Source organism: Eupeodes corollae, chromosome 2 (genome assembly GCF_945859685.1).
Source record: "Eupeodes corollae chromosome 2, idEupCoro1.1, whole genome shotgun sequence".
NCBI classification, from domain to species: Eukaryota; Metazoa; Arthropoda; class Insecta; order Diptera; family Syrphidae; genus Eupeodes; species Eupeodes corollae.
The window spans coordinates 105884852-105898523 of record NC_079148.1 but is presented as its reverse complement, the minus strand read 5'-3'; the positions used below and the strand labels follow the sequence as shown (position 1 = coordinate 105898523).

General features: G+C 34.9%; 1 protein-coding gene across 2 annotated transcripts; it reads right to left on the bottom strand.

Moving 5' to 3' along the window:
* Positions 1–3573: 3573 nt before the first annotated feature.
* On the bottom strand, positions 3574–12448 carry LOC129945012 (RNA-binding protein 1-like). Of its 2 annotated transcripts, XM_056054675.1 has the most exons (5): positions 12290–12448; positions 11703–11938; positions 11484–11618; positions 4407–5957; positions 3574–4151 (listed from the first exon to the last, which is right to left on the bottom strand). In XM_056054675.1, the coding sequence occupies exons 2-4, from the start codon at positions 11909–11911 to the stop codon at positions 5669–5671; spliced, it is 633 nt and encodes a 210-aa protein (XP_055910650.1). In that variant the 5' UTR covers positions 11912–11938; positions 12290–12448; the 3' UTR covers positions 3574–4151; positions 4407–5668. The 2 variants fall into 2 exon arrangements, with proteins under 2 accessions (XP_055910650.1, XP_055910651.1); XM_056054676.1 differs by lacking the exon at positions 4407–5957.
* Between the last annotated feature and the right edge of the window lie 1224 nt (positions 12449–13672).

Here is a 13672-nt window from a genome sequence, read left to right as displayed (position 1 = left end):
TAGGTTTCATGAAAGACATATGGAGTGTCTTTCGGTTTCATGGCTTCAGCTTCGTCTGTGTTTTGATGGGCCTTCTTCGAGGTTGCTTTGAATGACATTTCTAAAATGGCACTTCTATCACTAGTAGCTGTTATTTTTTCTCCAAAATTTGTTTTGATTTTTCGTACAGTAAAAATTGTGAATTTTAAAATCGAAAAAATTAAGTTTATCACGGAAGTAGCTTACACAGCCTATAATAACCAATGGGAATTCCTCCAAAAGCAAATGTATTTTGTTTGTTGACTATTTGGTACAGCTGCAAATTTGAACTAGAGCTTCCGTTTTGAGTCACATTACGTTCTTTTCCTTACGATTGGCAAACGAAACTTGAGGTCAAAGTTGCTTCATTGTGATAGCATTCATTGAAATCCTATGGCTGAACTCCTTAGCGCCAAGCGAAGCCGAAGCTGAAAGGTGTTTGTATCTCAACAATCATTTAGGCCACTTTTTGAGCAGCTGTCATTTTCTGTCACTGATGGATTTTACAAGTAAAAACTTAACCCAAAGACACTCCACATAAAGAACGGAATCTAAAGTGCGCTTTATACTCGCTTGTATACTGATTAATCAGTAATAAGTTTATTTTTAAGGTTATTTTACGCAATGTATTTAAGGTAGCTATAGCTGTCTCCCAAAGTAGGTACTTCTCCAATATTACTTCATTTTTCTTTTAACATATAAATTTAAACAAATTATAAAGAATAAGAAAGGCAAATTATTTATTTTTATAAGTTAAAATTATATAATTAAAAATTTTAAACAACATGATATTTTAGTGACCCATTTGTTTGTGTTATTGTTATCAACAAATGCAACAAAATTGTCCATTTTAGGTCAGGTAAGCACTTTACAATTCATTATCCGTATTTTAGTACTTTTTGAACACTTTCATGAATTTCTCATCAATTTGTGGTGAATTTACTTTAGCAGTGGTGAATTGATATTAGAAATTGACGTTTCAGTTTGTTGGCAAATCAAAATGACCGATATATACAAAAACACTTTAATATTTATTAGTTTTAGATTTTGATGTAGAGTACCTTTCGGTTCGGCCTTTACTATTCCTAAGGTAAAGATGGAACGATACACTTGTCAACAACGAATTGAAGTTATTAAAATTCACTACAAAAATTTTTCAAATTTTGATGTCACAGTTCGTAAGGCGAGGGAGCTTTTTGGTCGTCGTGAAGCACCTTCTCGTCAGGAAATAGTGAAAGTAGTGAAAAAATTTGAGCTGTTGGGACATGTTAGGGATGATATAAACAATGGAAACCACGAACAATCATTGCCGGGACAAGCAACAGATGATGAGGACGATGGTAAGCATTTAACTTTTGTACACGATCAAATTTATTACTTAAATTAATTTTGGTTACAAACAAATTAGCAAATGATGAAAGCAATGATGACGAGAATGACGATACGAATGAAAAATGAATAGTCGGAACTTGTGCTATAGTAGAAATCCTGTGGTGATGATGTTCCCTTTGATGGAGAAGGGACATTCAACACAAAGTTTTTTTATTTAGTTCTTTTTTGTGAACTTTTTGTATTACTAGGTTAATTTTAGAATTAAGAATTAGAAATACATTTTATTCATTAATTTTCATTCTACAACTAAAAATAATAAAATTATTATAATAAATATGTATGTATATAAATCAAAAAAGAAGTTTTACTGTAGTACATCCAAGTAATTAGTAGTTTAGTGATTTCCTTTTAATAAAACGTTCCATTTTCATAACAACACCAAAGTTCCAAATTTCAAAAATTACTTTCCACAACTTCATATCAGTATTCGCAAATGTACATAATGTACAGGAGACTTTGTTGCTTGATAAATCGCAATTTCCACATTTAGTTGCGTTCTTACGGAGTAAGTAAGTAAGTAATTTATTTAACAATATTTAAATAAATACATTAAAATTTGTTTTTGAATTTAAAAGCTTTGGCTTTTTGGCTTCATTGGTTTACTTTGTTTTAAATTTCAGTTTAAATATACATACCTATATTGTTTTTTACAAATGTACATAATATATACATATACATACATATATACGAGGGGCGTTCAATATATTCTCGGTATCGATATGAAGGAAAATGCGAATTCAATTTAAATTGTTTTTATTTTTCAATATAATCTCCCCTAACATCAATGCATTTGTTACATCTTGAGATAAGCTTTTTTAAAAAATAAGTTACCTCTTTCCCTGCAAAATACCCATTTGTTGCCGACTTGAGTTCTTCATCATCCGAAAATCTTTTTCCACGAAGACATTTTTTCAAATCCGGAAACAGGAAGTAATCACTAGGGGCAAGGTCTGGTCTTCAAAACCACAATCTCGCACAGCAGCTTTGGAAACTCGCGCCGTGTTAACAGGAGCGTTGTCATGAGGAAGCAACACACCCGCTGCGAGTTTACCCCGTCTTTTCTTTTTTATTTCCTCCCACAAATTATGCAAAGTGGAAGCGTAGTATTTGGCGTTGATGGTTTCACCTTTTTTTTGTACTCAATGAGTAAGATTCCCTTTGAGTCCCAAAAAACTGTGGCCATGAGCTTCCCGGCAGACGGAGTGACTTTGAACTTCTTCGGGGGGTCTGTTCCTTTTTTATGCCACTGCATGGACTCTTGTTTGCTTTCAGGGTCATAGTGTTGAACCCATGTTTCGTCCCCAGTAACAATCCGATGCATAACAGCGTTTGCGTTCTCACTACACATTTCCAAAAGCTCTCTACAGCATGCGATTCTCACTTTCTTCTCAGGCGCTGTGAGCATTCGTGGCACCCACCTTCCACTGACCTTTGAAAGGTTAAGATGGTCATGAAGGATGGTGTGAATGATACCAGTCGAAGTCTTGGTGATCTCTGCCATCATTTTCACCTTTATTCGGGCATCCTCGAGAACAAGTTTTTCGACTTCTTTGGTAAACTGCCACCATTTCTTCATGAATAGTTTTTTGACTTTTTCCTTGCTTACTGAGAAATTTAATTACAGCGCGATGCTCAATTTTCACCATCATCTTCTCAGTTGCCATTATGATTCTGTTTAAATAGAGATTTAACGGTAAATAATAATCACATTTATATGAAATTTTACATGAATGCACTAAAATAATAGTATTACTTGATAAATAAGTCAATTTATATATATAACCACAGCTTCACCCCGATACCGGGAATATATTAAACGCCCCTCTTATATTAATCTGTACCATTCTTGCAGAGCGTATAATGCTAGACTTAAAATGGCTTTGCGTTTATCTCACGTTTATTCGATAGGTCGACATTAGTTGTTGACATGTTCACCAAACTAAATTGAAAGGTACAGAATTACTCGATAGTAAGAAGCGTTACTATTATTGTGAATACAATACAATATTTGATATGAAACAAAAATTCAGCTTGAATTCCGTTTTATTATGAAGCCCCTATTTGGATAGTCAGTTGCCGATTTTTAATACAAACCTTCTCAACATTCAATTTTTCCAAGAGCTTGACAACAACCAAGAAAATAAATAAAGAAAAACTCTTAAATTCATTATTTTAGAACTACATTAGTCATTTTTATTGTTTTTTCCTTTAAACTTACTTATACAATATTACAAGAGGTTCACACAATTTATACTCTAGTGTAATTAGCTGAACTATAAAACAAAACTTAAAATTTATTACAAAACTAATTTATAATTTTAAAGTTCAGAAAAGTTTAATTTTATGTATGCATTGTTTTTATAGTTGCATTAGTTTTTGTTTGTACAATATTCCAAAACACAATATGGGAATACGATTTTTTAACTTTTACTTTTGTTTAAAACAAACTCCAGCTATAGATGTTTTTTAATTTTTTAAAAATATTCGCTTATACATAATGTTTATTTTTTTTGTTATACTACACAAATTGTGTGGGTTGGATTGTGGTATGGTGTTTGTTTAGATTTTAAATTTAAAAATGATATTTATATATATATTTATTTATATATAAAGAGTGCATAATCTTTAAGTTTTTCGTTTTGTTTTTTTTTATTTAGCGACGATCGCGAGAATCTGATCGGCTTCGTCTGTCACGTGAAAAACTCCTTGAACGACTCCTCGAGCGTCTTGGTGAACGAGATCTGTAAATTTATTTAGAAAACAAAACGAAATTAAATAAAGCAAATCGAAAGAAAGAGAGAGCAAGTGCATATACAATACATAGAGAAAACTGTGGAAAAACAAATTAGCTATTTTTTCGCATCCTTTTTCGAAAAGGACAATTTTATTCATCAATAAATTATGTAAGGTTTTTTTTATAAAGAAAACAAAATAATCAACTTTTTTTTATCTAATATCGAAACAAAATGATATAGTATAAAAAATAAACAACAAACCACTAAAATGATGCAGGTGTGTGGTTCTTTTTTGGTCTTTGGTCTTTTTGATTCTTTGCAGAAATTGACTGAAACAACTGACGATGATGAGTTGACTTTGACTTGACTTAGGTAGTTTTGCGAGTTGAGCTGAGAACGCGACGATCAAACGATGATTGTGTGGTGTTTGTGTTGAACAACGCCGGCGGTTGTTGTATATATGCATACATATATATAAAATTAGCGGAAGAAGGAAGATGATTCAAGAAGGCGACGTTTAATTGTTGCTCAATTTGGTTCAATTCAATTGAAGAGAAGAAGCTTTCGCCGCGCGTCAGAGGATAAGAAAAAGTTCGTGATGTTTCAGTTTCGGATTCGGGTTGTTGGTTTTCTTGTTTTTTTTTTTACCGCGACGCATCATCAGGGAGTGTTGTTGATGATTGGATGCAGAGGTGCATAGGTGTGGACTGTGGAGAAGCAGAGGTGAGGAGAAACGGCTGTTTTCGACGCGGCGGGAAGTGTAACATGACGACGACGACGACGACGACCAAAAAGTCCCCCAAATTTATATCTCTAAGTCAGTCCGTAGGCGAAGGGTAACTAGCAGTGGTGGTGGCTGTGGTGATTGATTGACTGATTGGTTGGCTGATAGATGTGTGTTCGTTTTTTGTGATGGTGGATGAACTAGAATAAGATGTCAAGAAGAACAGCGAGCAGGGGTCCAGCACTCTCGTTTGCAAAACAAAATTCAAATTAATAATTTCAAAGAAAAAACAACAACAACAAATGTGACTTATGGATGACTTATGCTGCTTTAGTGGGATGTGTTGGATAGCTGATCGATCAACCGCCTAATTTGTTCTGTTGTGGCTGGGTGGAGTGGAGACATTTCTATAGATGTTGTCTGTCCACCGCACAAAATTGCTGACCCACGCAACGCACTAAGCTACGACGTTGCTCATAAAGAGGAAAGTAGTTTTAGTTTGTCTACACGTGATGTGCTGAAGAAAGTGCGCAACCGGTAGTTATCGACTTTTGTTTGTTTTGTTAGCTTATATATCACGCGCCTGTTGTTGTTCTTGAAGGGTTGTTTGGGAGTCTGTAAGGATGTGGGAATCAGATGGATCATACTTGAAGATTTGTCGCCTTTGATGCGCAAATATTGTCTTGTCGACCTTAACTTATCGTTTCCTCCGATGTTTTTTTATTTGTTTTTGTTTTATACAAAACATTTCTACACATTGGCAATTATATTTATATGAGAGCGAATCTCTATTCTATATTCATGGAGGAAACAATCGTTCAATGGGCATTAGCGACGTCGGGGATGATGGTGATTTCATCCCCGAAAAAGTAGCTTCACTACCACAGCAGCCTAGAAGTAGACACAATTTGGTGCTGAAACTAGCAGAAGAATTGATGACTTTGGTGATGGCAGTAGATGTATCTTTGTTGTGATTGTAGAAGTAGTAGTAGTTGGAGTTGCTGTTGGAGTAGGAGCAGTTATTCGTGAAGATGTTGTAGTAGGAGGAGGAAGTAGTAGTAGTAGTAGTAGAACTAGTAGACTTTGCCCTGAAAATGATTACCATATGCGGCGTTTTAATTTTACTTTATCAACAAAAAAAAAATTATAATATGTTTACTTTTTAATTGAAATAAACATACACAAGTGTTTGTTTGTATTTTGTTTGTAAATATACGCACACGGAAAAAAAATGTTATCATCATTTTGCGATTAAACAACAACAAAGAAAGAAAAAGTCGACAAAAATGGTAAACACAAAAATGATATACATAATTGTCATGTTATAAATTATATAAATATTATATACATACATATAGTGGTCTTAAGATATAAACGTTAAAAACAAAAGTAACCAACTCTGATGCACAAACAAATAAATCGAGAACTCTTTTTAAAGGTTATTCACTATGCCTAAGACTCAAGTCATATAGATCTAATTCTTTGCTCTTAATTTCAGTAAATTTAGTTCCAAGTTCTAGGAATTTCATTTTTGTATATGAGATTTTTAATAACTTTGACTTAACTCACCAAAAATTTTGATGAAAGGAGCCTAAATGAAAAATTGTAAAGCTTCCTTCATTTTATATTATGCAACATCTTGGAAATATAGGGTTTTTTTTGGCGCACCGTGGCCGCCACTTTGTTTTGGTGACATATGTCAAATCTTTTGTTTATTATTCAGTTGTTTATGCCAAATCATTATGGCAAGTTACACAATTGAACAGCACGTTGAAATGATAAAACTTTATTATCAAAATTAGTGTTGCAAACGTTGCGCGCATCGCGCCCATTTTACGGTAGACTTGGTGAACCTTCACAATCGACTCTTCAACGTTTGGTGGCCAAATTTAAGACGACCGGATCAGTAAACAATCAGCCAACACCCGTCCGTTTAAAGAAACCAAAGGTTCGGCCGAGAACATAGCCGTGGTTCGTGGAAGTGTACACCAGAACCATAGGCAGTCTATTAGTCGCCGTGCACAAGAAGACGGCCTTTCGCGGGCTTCATATTTGCGAATTTTGATTCGGGACTTGGGCCTTTACGCGTAAGATCCTACTGACCCAGGAGCTGAAAGATCATGACCATAGACAACCGTTTGTTTGCTGACTATGCTTTGAATTGTTTGGAAGAGGACCTTAATTTTGGGCGATATATAATCTTTAGTGACGAGGCTCATTTTTGGATGAATGGTTAACAAAATTGCCGTATATGGGACGACACCAACCCACGCGAGGTTCACCAAGTGGAAATGCATCCTCAAAAAGTTAGCGTTTGGTGTGGATTATGGGCCGGAGGCGTAATTGGTCTGTACTTTTTTGAAAACGACGTTAGTGAGGTGGCCACCATCAACAGCGAGACCTACATAACGATACCTTATTTCTCATGGCCCAAATTGAACCATATGGACCTTGACGAGTGTGTTTCCAGTAGGACGGCGCTACGTGCCACACATGAACCCTATATTTGACATTCTGTTGGAATGCTTAATGTGCACCGAAATCTATTAAGGGATATCATTCTCGAACTTATTGGCGTATAGATTTTTTGACCACAAATAGACAAAATAGTAGCGAAAGTGAGATGGACTTTTCAGAAGAAGACAACGATGATTACATTCCCGATTTAAAAACAGAAACTAGCAGTAGGACTTATAAAGGATTTTAGGGTAAATGAGACCAGGTTTGAGCCAGAAGTAGAACCTGAAGAAGCAATAGTATCTGATGTTCTTCCAAAGTCTCAAAAAAAGCAAAGAAAGAACCAACCCAAATAGAAAAAACGAAAGGCTGCCTTGTTAGAGCACAAGGTAAGGAATATATTTCTCAAAAAGCTGAAGTAATGAAGGAAAAAATTGTCAATAATGGAAACTTGTGTGAACATAGCAAAAATTGTCGCTATCAATGTTCAAAAAATATCGATTTGAGTGTAAAAAAGAAATGCTTTCTGGGTTTTATAAGTTAGATGTTAATGCGAATGCGTGTTGTGTAGTAGCATTTAAATGATATCTTCAAAACAAAGGTTCACATTAATCGTGCTGAAAAAAAAAGGTCGGGTGTGTCAGTTTGCTCTTTCTTCTCTTTTCCAAATAAGTTTAAGAAAATTGAGAATAATACAGCAAAAGCTCAGATCTGGAAAGTCTGTTCGCTCACCGGACAAAAGAGGAAAACACCTTGTTCGGGTAAATAAAGTTCAGGACAAAGTGAGGGTCACATATGCGAACACATAGGGGGTTTCCTGCGGAAGAGTCGCATTATTCCAGAAATAAAAACCCATTCAAAAAATATTTCTCCCCTCTTCTGAGCGTGTCCAAAATGCACAAGTTGTATATTGAAAAATGTGACCTTAATAACAAAGAACATTGTTTTTTTTGTAAAGGAAACATTTTACAGAAATATTTTTGTCTCGAACTTTAATCTTTCTTTTAGGCAGCCACGTAGTGATACATGCAGCACTTGTGATGCGGGAAACAACACTGCAAAGCATCGATTAAGCTACTTAATGAGAAGAATGTTGTGTATTTAACTGTTAACTTGCAACAAACAATGCTCATGCCGAGACTCGCAATATCGAAGGCATTTTATTTGTGGAAGATGTGATTCTACAACTTAGGAGTTCATTCTTAACGTCAAACGCAGAATAAGAGACTTCGGCAGAATTGAAAATGTATTGCGAAAACATTTTACACCGCAGATCAGTACCGAGACTCCATAAGAACTGCTAATACAAAAAACCGTTGTTATTGACATGCAAAATAATTTTCGTTCATTGAGTGATTTTCAATATAAACTTAACGTGCTCCAATTTAGGGAATGAAATGTGTTTCCCCCATCTGTCATTTCAAATGTAGCTTGTAACGCCGCCAAAAGTTAGAGTTAAGTCAACTTGCGCTGCAGCTACAGCTTCTCATTGTGTCGATGTATAGTATTTTCGTATCTTTTAACTTTGACAGTGCTACAGACAACAGACAGCTACACCATTCTGTTCAGCCAGTAAACCAAAAAATGGAACGAACTTTCTACAGAAAAATATTAAAAACTTACAAGAAGAACAAGTTAATTCATTTTAGACGATTCGTTAGTAGAGGGACACCGCAAGGTGGTGTCCTATCCCCTCTCCACTGGTCCCTAGTGGTGAATGAAATCCTAACTAGTCTGGATGCGGAGGGTTTCAGAGTGATAGCCTATGCGGACGACGTTGCTAAAGCAGTTTCAGGAAAGCATCTTAACATCCTAAAAGAACTCTTACAAAATGGCTTGGACAGACTAATACTTTGGGCTGATCGGTGTGGACTGGGTGTTAACCCACACAAAACCGATCTGGTCTTATTTTCGAGGAGATAAAAAATTCCGTTTGTCAACCCTCCTTATATTAAAGGAATCCAATTAAAGTTCTCAAACGAGGCTAAATACGTGGGTCTTGTCTTAGACAAAAAAAAACTAAATTGGAAACGCAACGTACAGGAAAGAGTCAAAAAAGCTACTGTAGCTCTCTTTTCTTGCAAAAAAGCTATTGGTAATAAATGGGGCTTATAACCCAGAATCACGCATTGGCTATACACATCGGTAATCAGACCGATTTTAACGTACGATGTGGCAGTATCGTGGACTGCTTTAGAGAAAGGTATAAACAGGGATAAGTTAAATAAAGTCCAACGTTCAGCCTGCCTATGTATAAGCGGATCGCTTCGCACGACCCCGTTTGCAGCACTGGAAACCTTGCTCTACCTTACACCTCTTGACATATTTAGCAAACAAATATGTAGCTGCAAGCTCTGCTATTCGCCTCAATGCTTCGTTGCAGTGGACTAACAACATTGGCCACTCCGTAATTCTAAGGTACTTAGAATCAATTCCAAAGCACACAGACTACACCATCCCCCAACTACAATTTGATAGAAACTTCCAGATTTCTATACCTACCAGATCTTTTTGGGAGAATAGGACATTCTTGGAGGATGTGTCAATCCATTTTTATACAGATAAGTCAAAAAACAAAAGGAAGGGGTTGGTGGAGGTCTGTACTCTGAACGACTGAAATGAAGTCTCTCATTCCGCCTTCCCAATCATTGTAGAGTGTTCTAGGCGGAACTTTTGGCGATAAAAGAATTCTTGTCTTGGCTCAAAGAAAACGTGATATCAACATCTGATATCCGTTTTTTCTCCGACAGCCAGGCCACTATCAAATCTCTGGACTTTGCCTCTACAAACTCTATAACAGTCCATAACTGTCGAGCATCTCTAATGGAGATGGCGCAACAGTTTATTATTCACCTTTGCTGGGTGCCGGGCCATAAAGACATTCCAGGTAACTGTAAGGCAGATGAACTCGCCAGGAACGGTACAGTACAACCGGACAGTGTCGAATAGGAAAGCACGCCACGAGACTAGGCGTATTCTCAAATGACTTTTGCAGAAGCTGTATGGACGAGGAAGAAACGGTTCTTCATCTTCTCTGCACATGCCTTGCTCTAGCTCGAAAACGCAAGAATGACCTAGGAGAATTCTTCTTTAACGATCTAAATCATATCGGTATAATCAGCCTCTCACGTTTCGTAAGGACTCAAGCTGGTTCCATTGAGCTTAGGATGAAGCCTCAAGATTCATGTGGTATTACAATGGGCCATTAAACTGGCCTAAGTGTGTCTGTTTCCATCTTGGACAGCCACTATAACCTAACCTAACCTACAACAAGAACAGATGAAATTTGTTCCTCACAGCAATGGTTTTATTCTCATGCTATTTCAGCAGGTCCTCGAGAAGGTAAAAATATGTCAATATGTCACTTAACAACCTTTTATTTTTTAATCAATTAAATCAAAACCAATTCCTGGATAAAGGTGTTATGAGCGAAAAAACGTATCTCAAAAACGATTTGCGATGAATAAAAAATATGTAAAACCTAAAGTAAACTATACTTCCCTGAGTTTTATTGGCTTTAAATTATAAAACAAAATTTGTAGACTATAAACTTTAAATACTGTTAACTAAAACGTTTGAAAACGTTTCTTAAGTATGAAAATTCTGGCTGTGATAAAGGAAAGTTTAGATGAGCTTTATTTCTTCTTGAAAACCAAATGTCTAAAAAATCACTCCCGATTTCACCGAACCAGATCTAGTTTTATCCGAAAATATTGAACTGAATGGGGGTTGAATGTTATTTTCGCACGCATTAACTTTGACAGCGCTGCAAGCTAGTCGCTATTTTAGCTCCATTTTGATTATTTTAATATCATGTTATCTCAACGTCATTATTTGGTTTTCAATTAAGACTGACACTAGTGAATAATTTCAATCATTCTTTCGAAAATAGCGAGCTATCAAGAAAGATTACCAATTTTTTACCTCTGAAAACATGTACCTAATAAGTATCTTCTCTCTTTCGAGTTGAGTTATGAAAACCAAAATGGATTATGCTTAATATGAATTTCTTGGCATAGGCTTTTTTAAGAATTACAATAACACATTTTCAGAGTTGGTCACATCAAAATATATATATATTAAAATGAGTATAAAAATAATAACAAAAGAAATAACTTTTATTAGTAAATTTAAAATAGATAAAAAACAAATCATACCTGTATCGACCACCTCGGCCACCACCACCGCCGCCGCCGCCACCACCACCGGCACTACCACCACCTCGCCGGCGATCATCTCGCCGCGACCGGCCAGACGACATTTCTACACGAATTCTAGTTCCACAGCATCGTCTATATATAGATACAAAAGAAAAAAAAATTGTATTAATTCTACGTCTTGATAGAGAGTTAAGTTGAATTCGATTTTAGACTTACGTTCCGTCTAATCCTCGAGTTGCGTCTTCAGCGTCACGCCTGTCTTCAAATTCAACAAAAGCAAATCCTGGTGGATTTCGAGCAACCCATACATTTCTCAAAGGCCCGTATTTGCTAAAGGCATTTTCAATTTCATACTTGGACGCTGATGAGCCCAAATTCCCGACATAGACCTTACAGGCCAAGTCCCATTCCCGATACCGTGGCATTTCTGTATCAATTTTAGCTGTTTTCTTCTGAAATTAGAAATTTTATTTTATCACCATTACATAAAATCTTTATAAAAGTATTTTCTTTTTTTAATTGAACTTGGGGCAAATTCAAGATGGCGCCGAAATGGCACAGAAAAGAGAAAAAGATTTGCGACTTAGAAACTAGAAGAAAAATGGGTGTGGTGGTGCGAAAACTTGTAACTTATAGAAAATTTACAAAATAGTTTCTATAGTCATGTGAAATTAATTAAAAGTTAATTAATATTTCAATTGAGTACAAGAAACAGGAAACCCCTTTTAGCTACAGTATTACAAATTGCAGTAAAATTTAAAGGAAAGAGCTACAGTAATAAATTAAAATGTATTTTTACTTACAAGGACCGCCAACGAAAGAAAAATATATTATTTATTTTGTAAAGAATTTTTGTCGCTGGATAAAATGCAGCAGCAAAATTTGAACTTTTATGTACACTTCCACACTTCTTCGACGCAAAAATCAAATTGAAGTGAAAAATGGCGGCGAGGAAATTTTTCGTAGCCGCAGCGAAGCGGCATCGATTTTTAGAAAAAATTCCCTCATCTCGAGTCAAATTCGCTGTCAGAAGAATTAAGTGCTGCCAATAATATTATTTAATCCATTGGATACGTTCGGTTTCCTTAGGTGTTGTTCACATTTGTTAGTAAAAGTCCCTATTTGTATTGTTGATGGTTACATCTTTGCATATGCATCTATTTATGTACGTCCACCGTAGCGTAAAGTGAAGATTATAGTGAAAATGTAAATTATCATTTTTATTATAACATCTTTGACTACAGCATTGCCATAGACAGCAGCATTGCAGTTTTGAATACGTTTTAATTTTTGATTGCGTTTGTACTTGATGTGTACAAACAACAAATAATTCGCAATAATTACGACAACAAAATAATTGAATATATTTAAAATCTTCAATGCATCATATGCCAAATATGGCAACATTTCATTTTTCACAATAATTGAAAATCTTAAAATCAAACGAGAATTATTAAATTCAAAATACCTACAACATTAAAGTATGCATATTTAATTTGATTGATTTGATTTGATTTAATTTGAAAGTATTTTTTTTGATTTTCTTAAGATTTGTTTAAGTTTTTGTTATGTTTTTTGATTTTATTAAGATTTGTCTAAGTTTTTGTTATGTTTTTTTTTTATTTGCAATTTAATGAAGGCTTCTGGCAACATTGCACTGTTAAAAAAGTTATTGTATTTTAGAGGAAGTAAAAAAGTGCTACCATTGTACTTTATTTGACACCTTTGGGATTCCTGCAGATCCATTTATATATAAAAATCTGCACATGATAGTAATGCTATATATTTTTTGTCAGCCATTTTTAATTCACCAATTTTGGTAGTTTTATTTATTTTTAACAGACTTTAAATCATCAACATGTCACCATGGCTTATAACTATTTATCTTGAACGTCGTTTGGAACTTAAGTTTTCTACTTAAATTGGTTTGTTCAAATTACTGAAACAAAAATTTCGATTTATACAATTTTGTATGTACTTTTTTTACAGTATAAAGCAAAACTTAAAACCAAGAGTAACAAATTATGTTTATAACAATTTTTGTTTAACTTCAAGAATATAACAGTATTTTGAGTGTAACGAGTTACATTCCTTTTTACGACAAATTCTTCACAGGCATTTTATAAATAAATAATAAACACCCCTAAGTAAAAATTGAGGAGATATGAAGCATTGTTACAATCTTT

What these genes read in the sequence shown, in the direction of transcription:
- LOC129945012 (XM_056054675.1), bottom strand. Translation starts at nt 11,911, where the DNA reads ATGCCACGGTATCGGGAATGGGACTTGGCCTGTAAGGTCTATGTCGGG. An exon ending in ACTCGAGGATTAGACGGAAC is followed by an intron (nt 11,619 to 11,702) that starts GTAAGTCTAAAA and finishes ATCTATATATAG; the next exon opens with ACGATGCTGTGGAACTAGAA. An exon ending in GGCCGAGGTGGTCGATACAG is followed by an intron (nt 5,958 to 11,483) that starts GTATGATTTGTT and finishes AATCATTTTCAG; the next exon opens with GGCAAAGTCTACTAGTTCTA.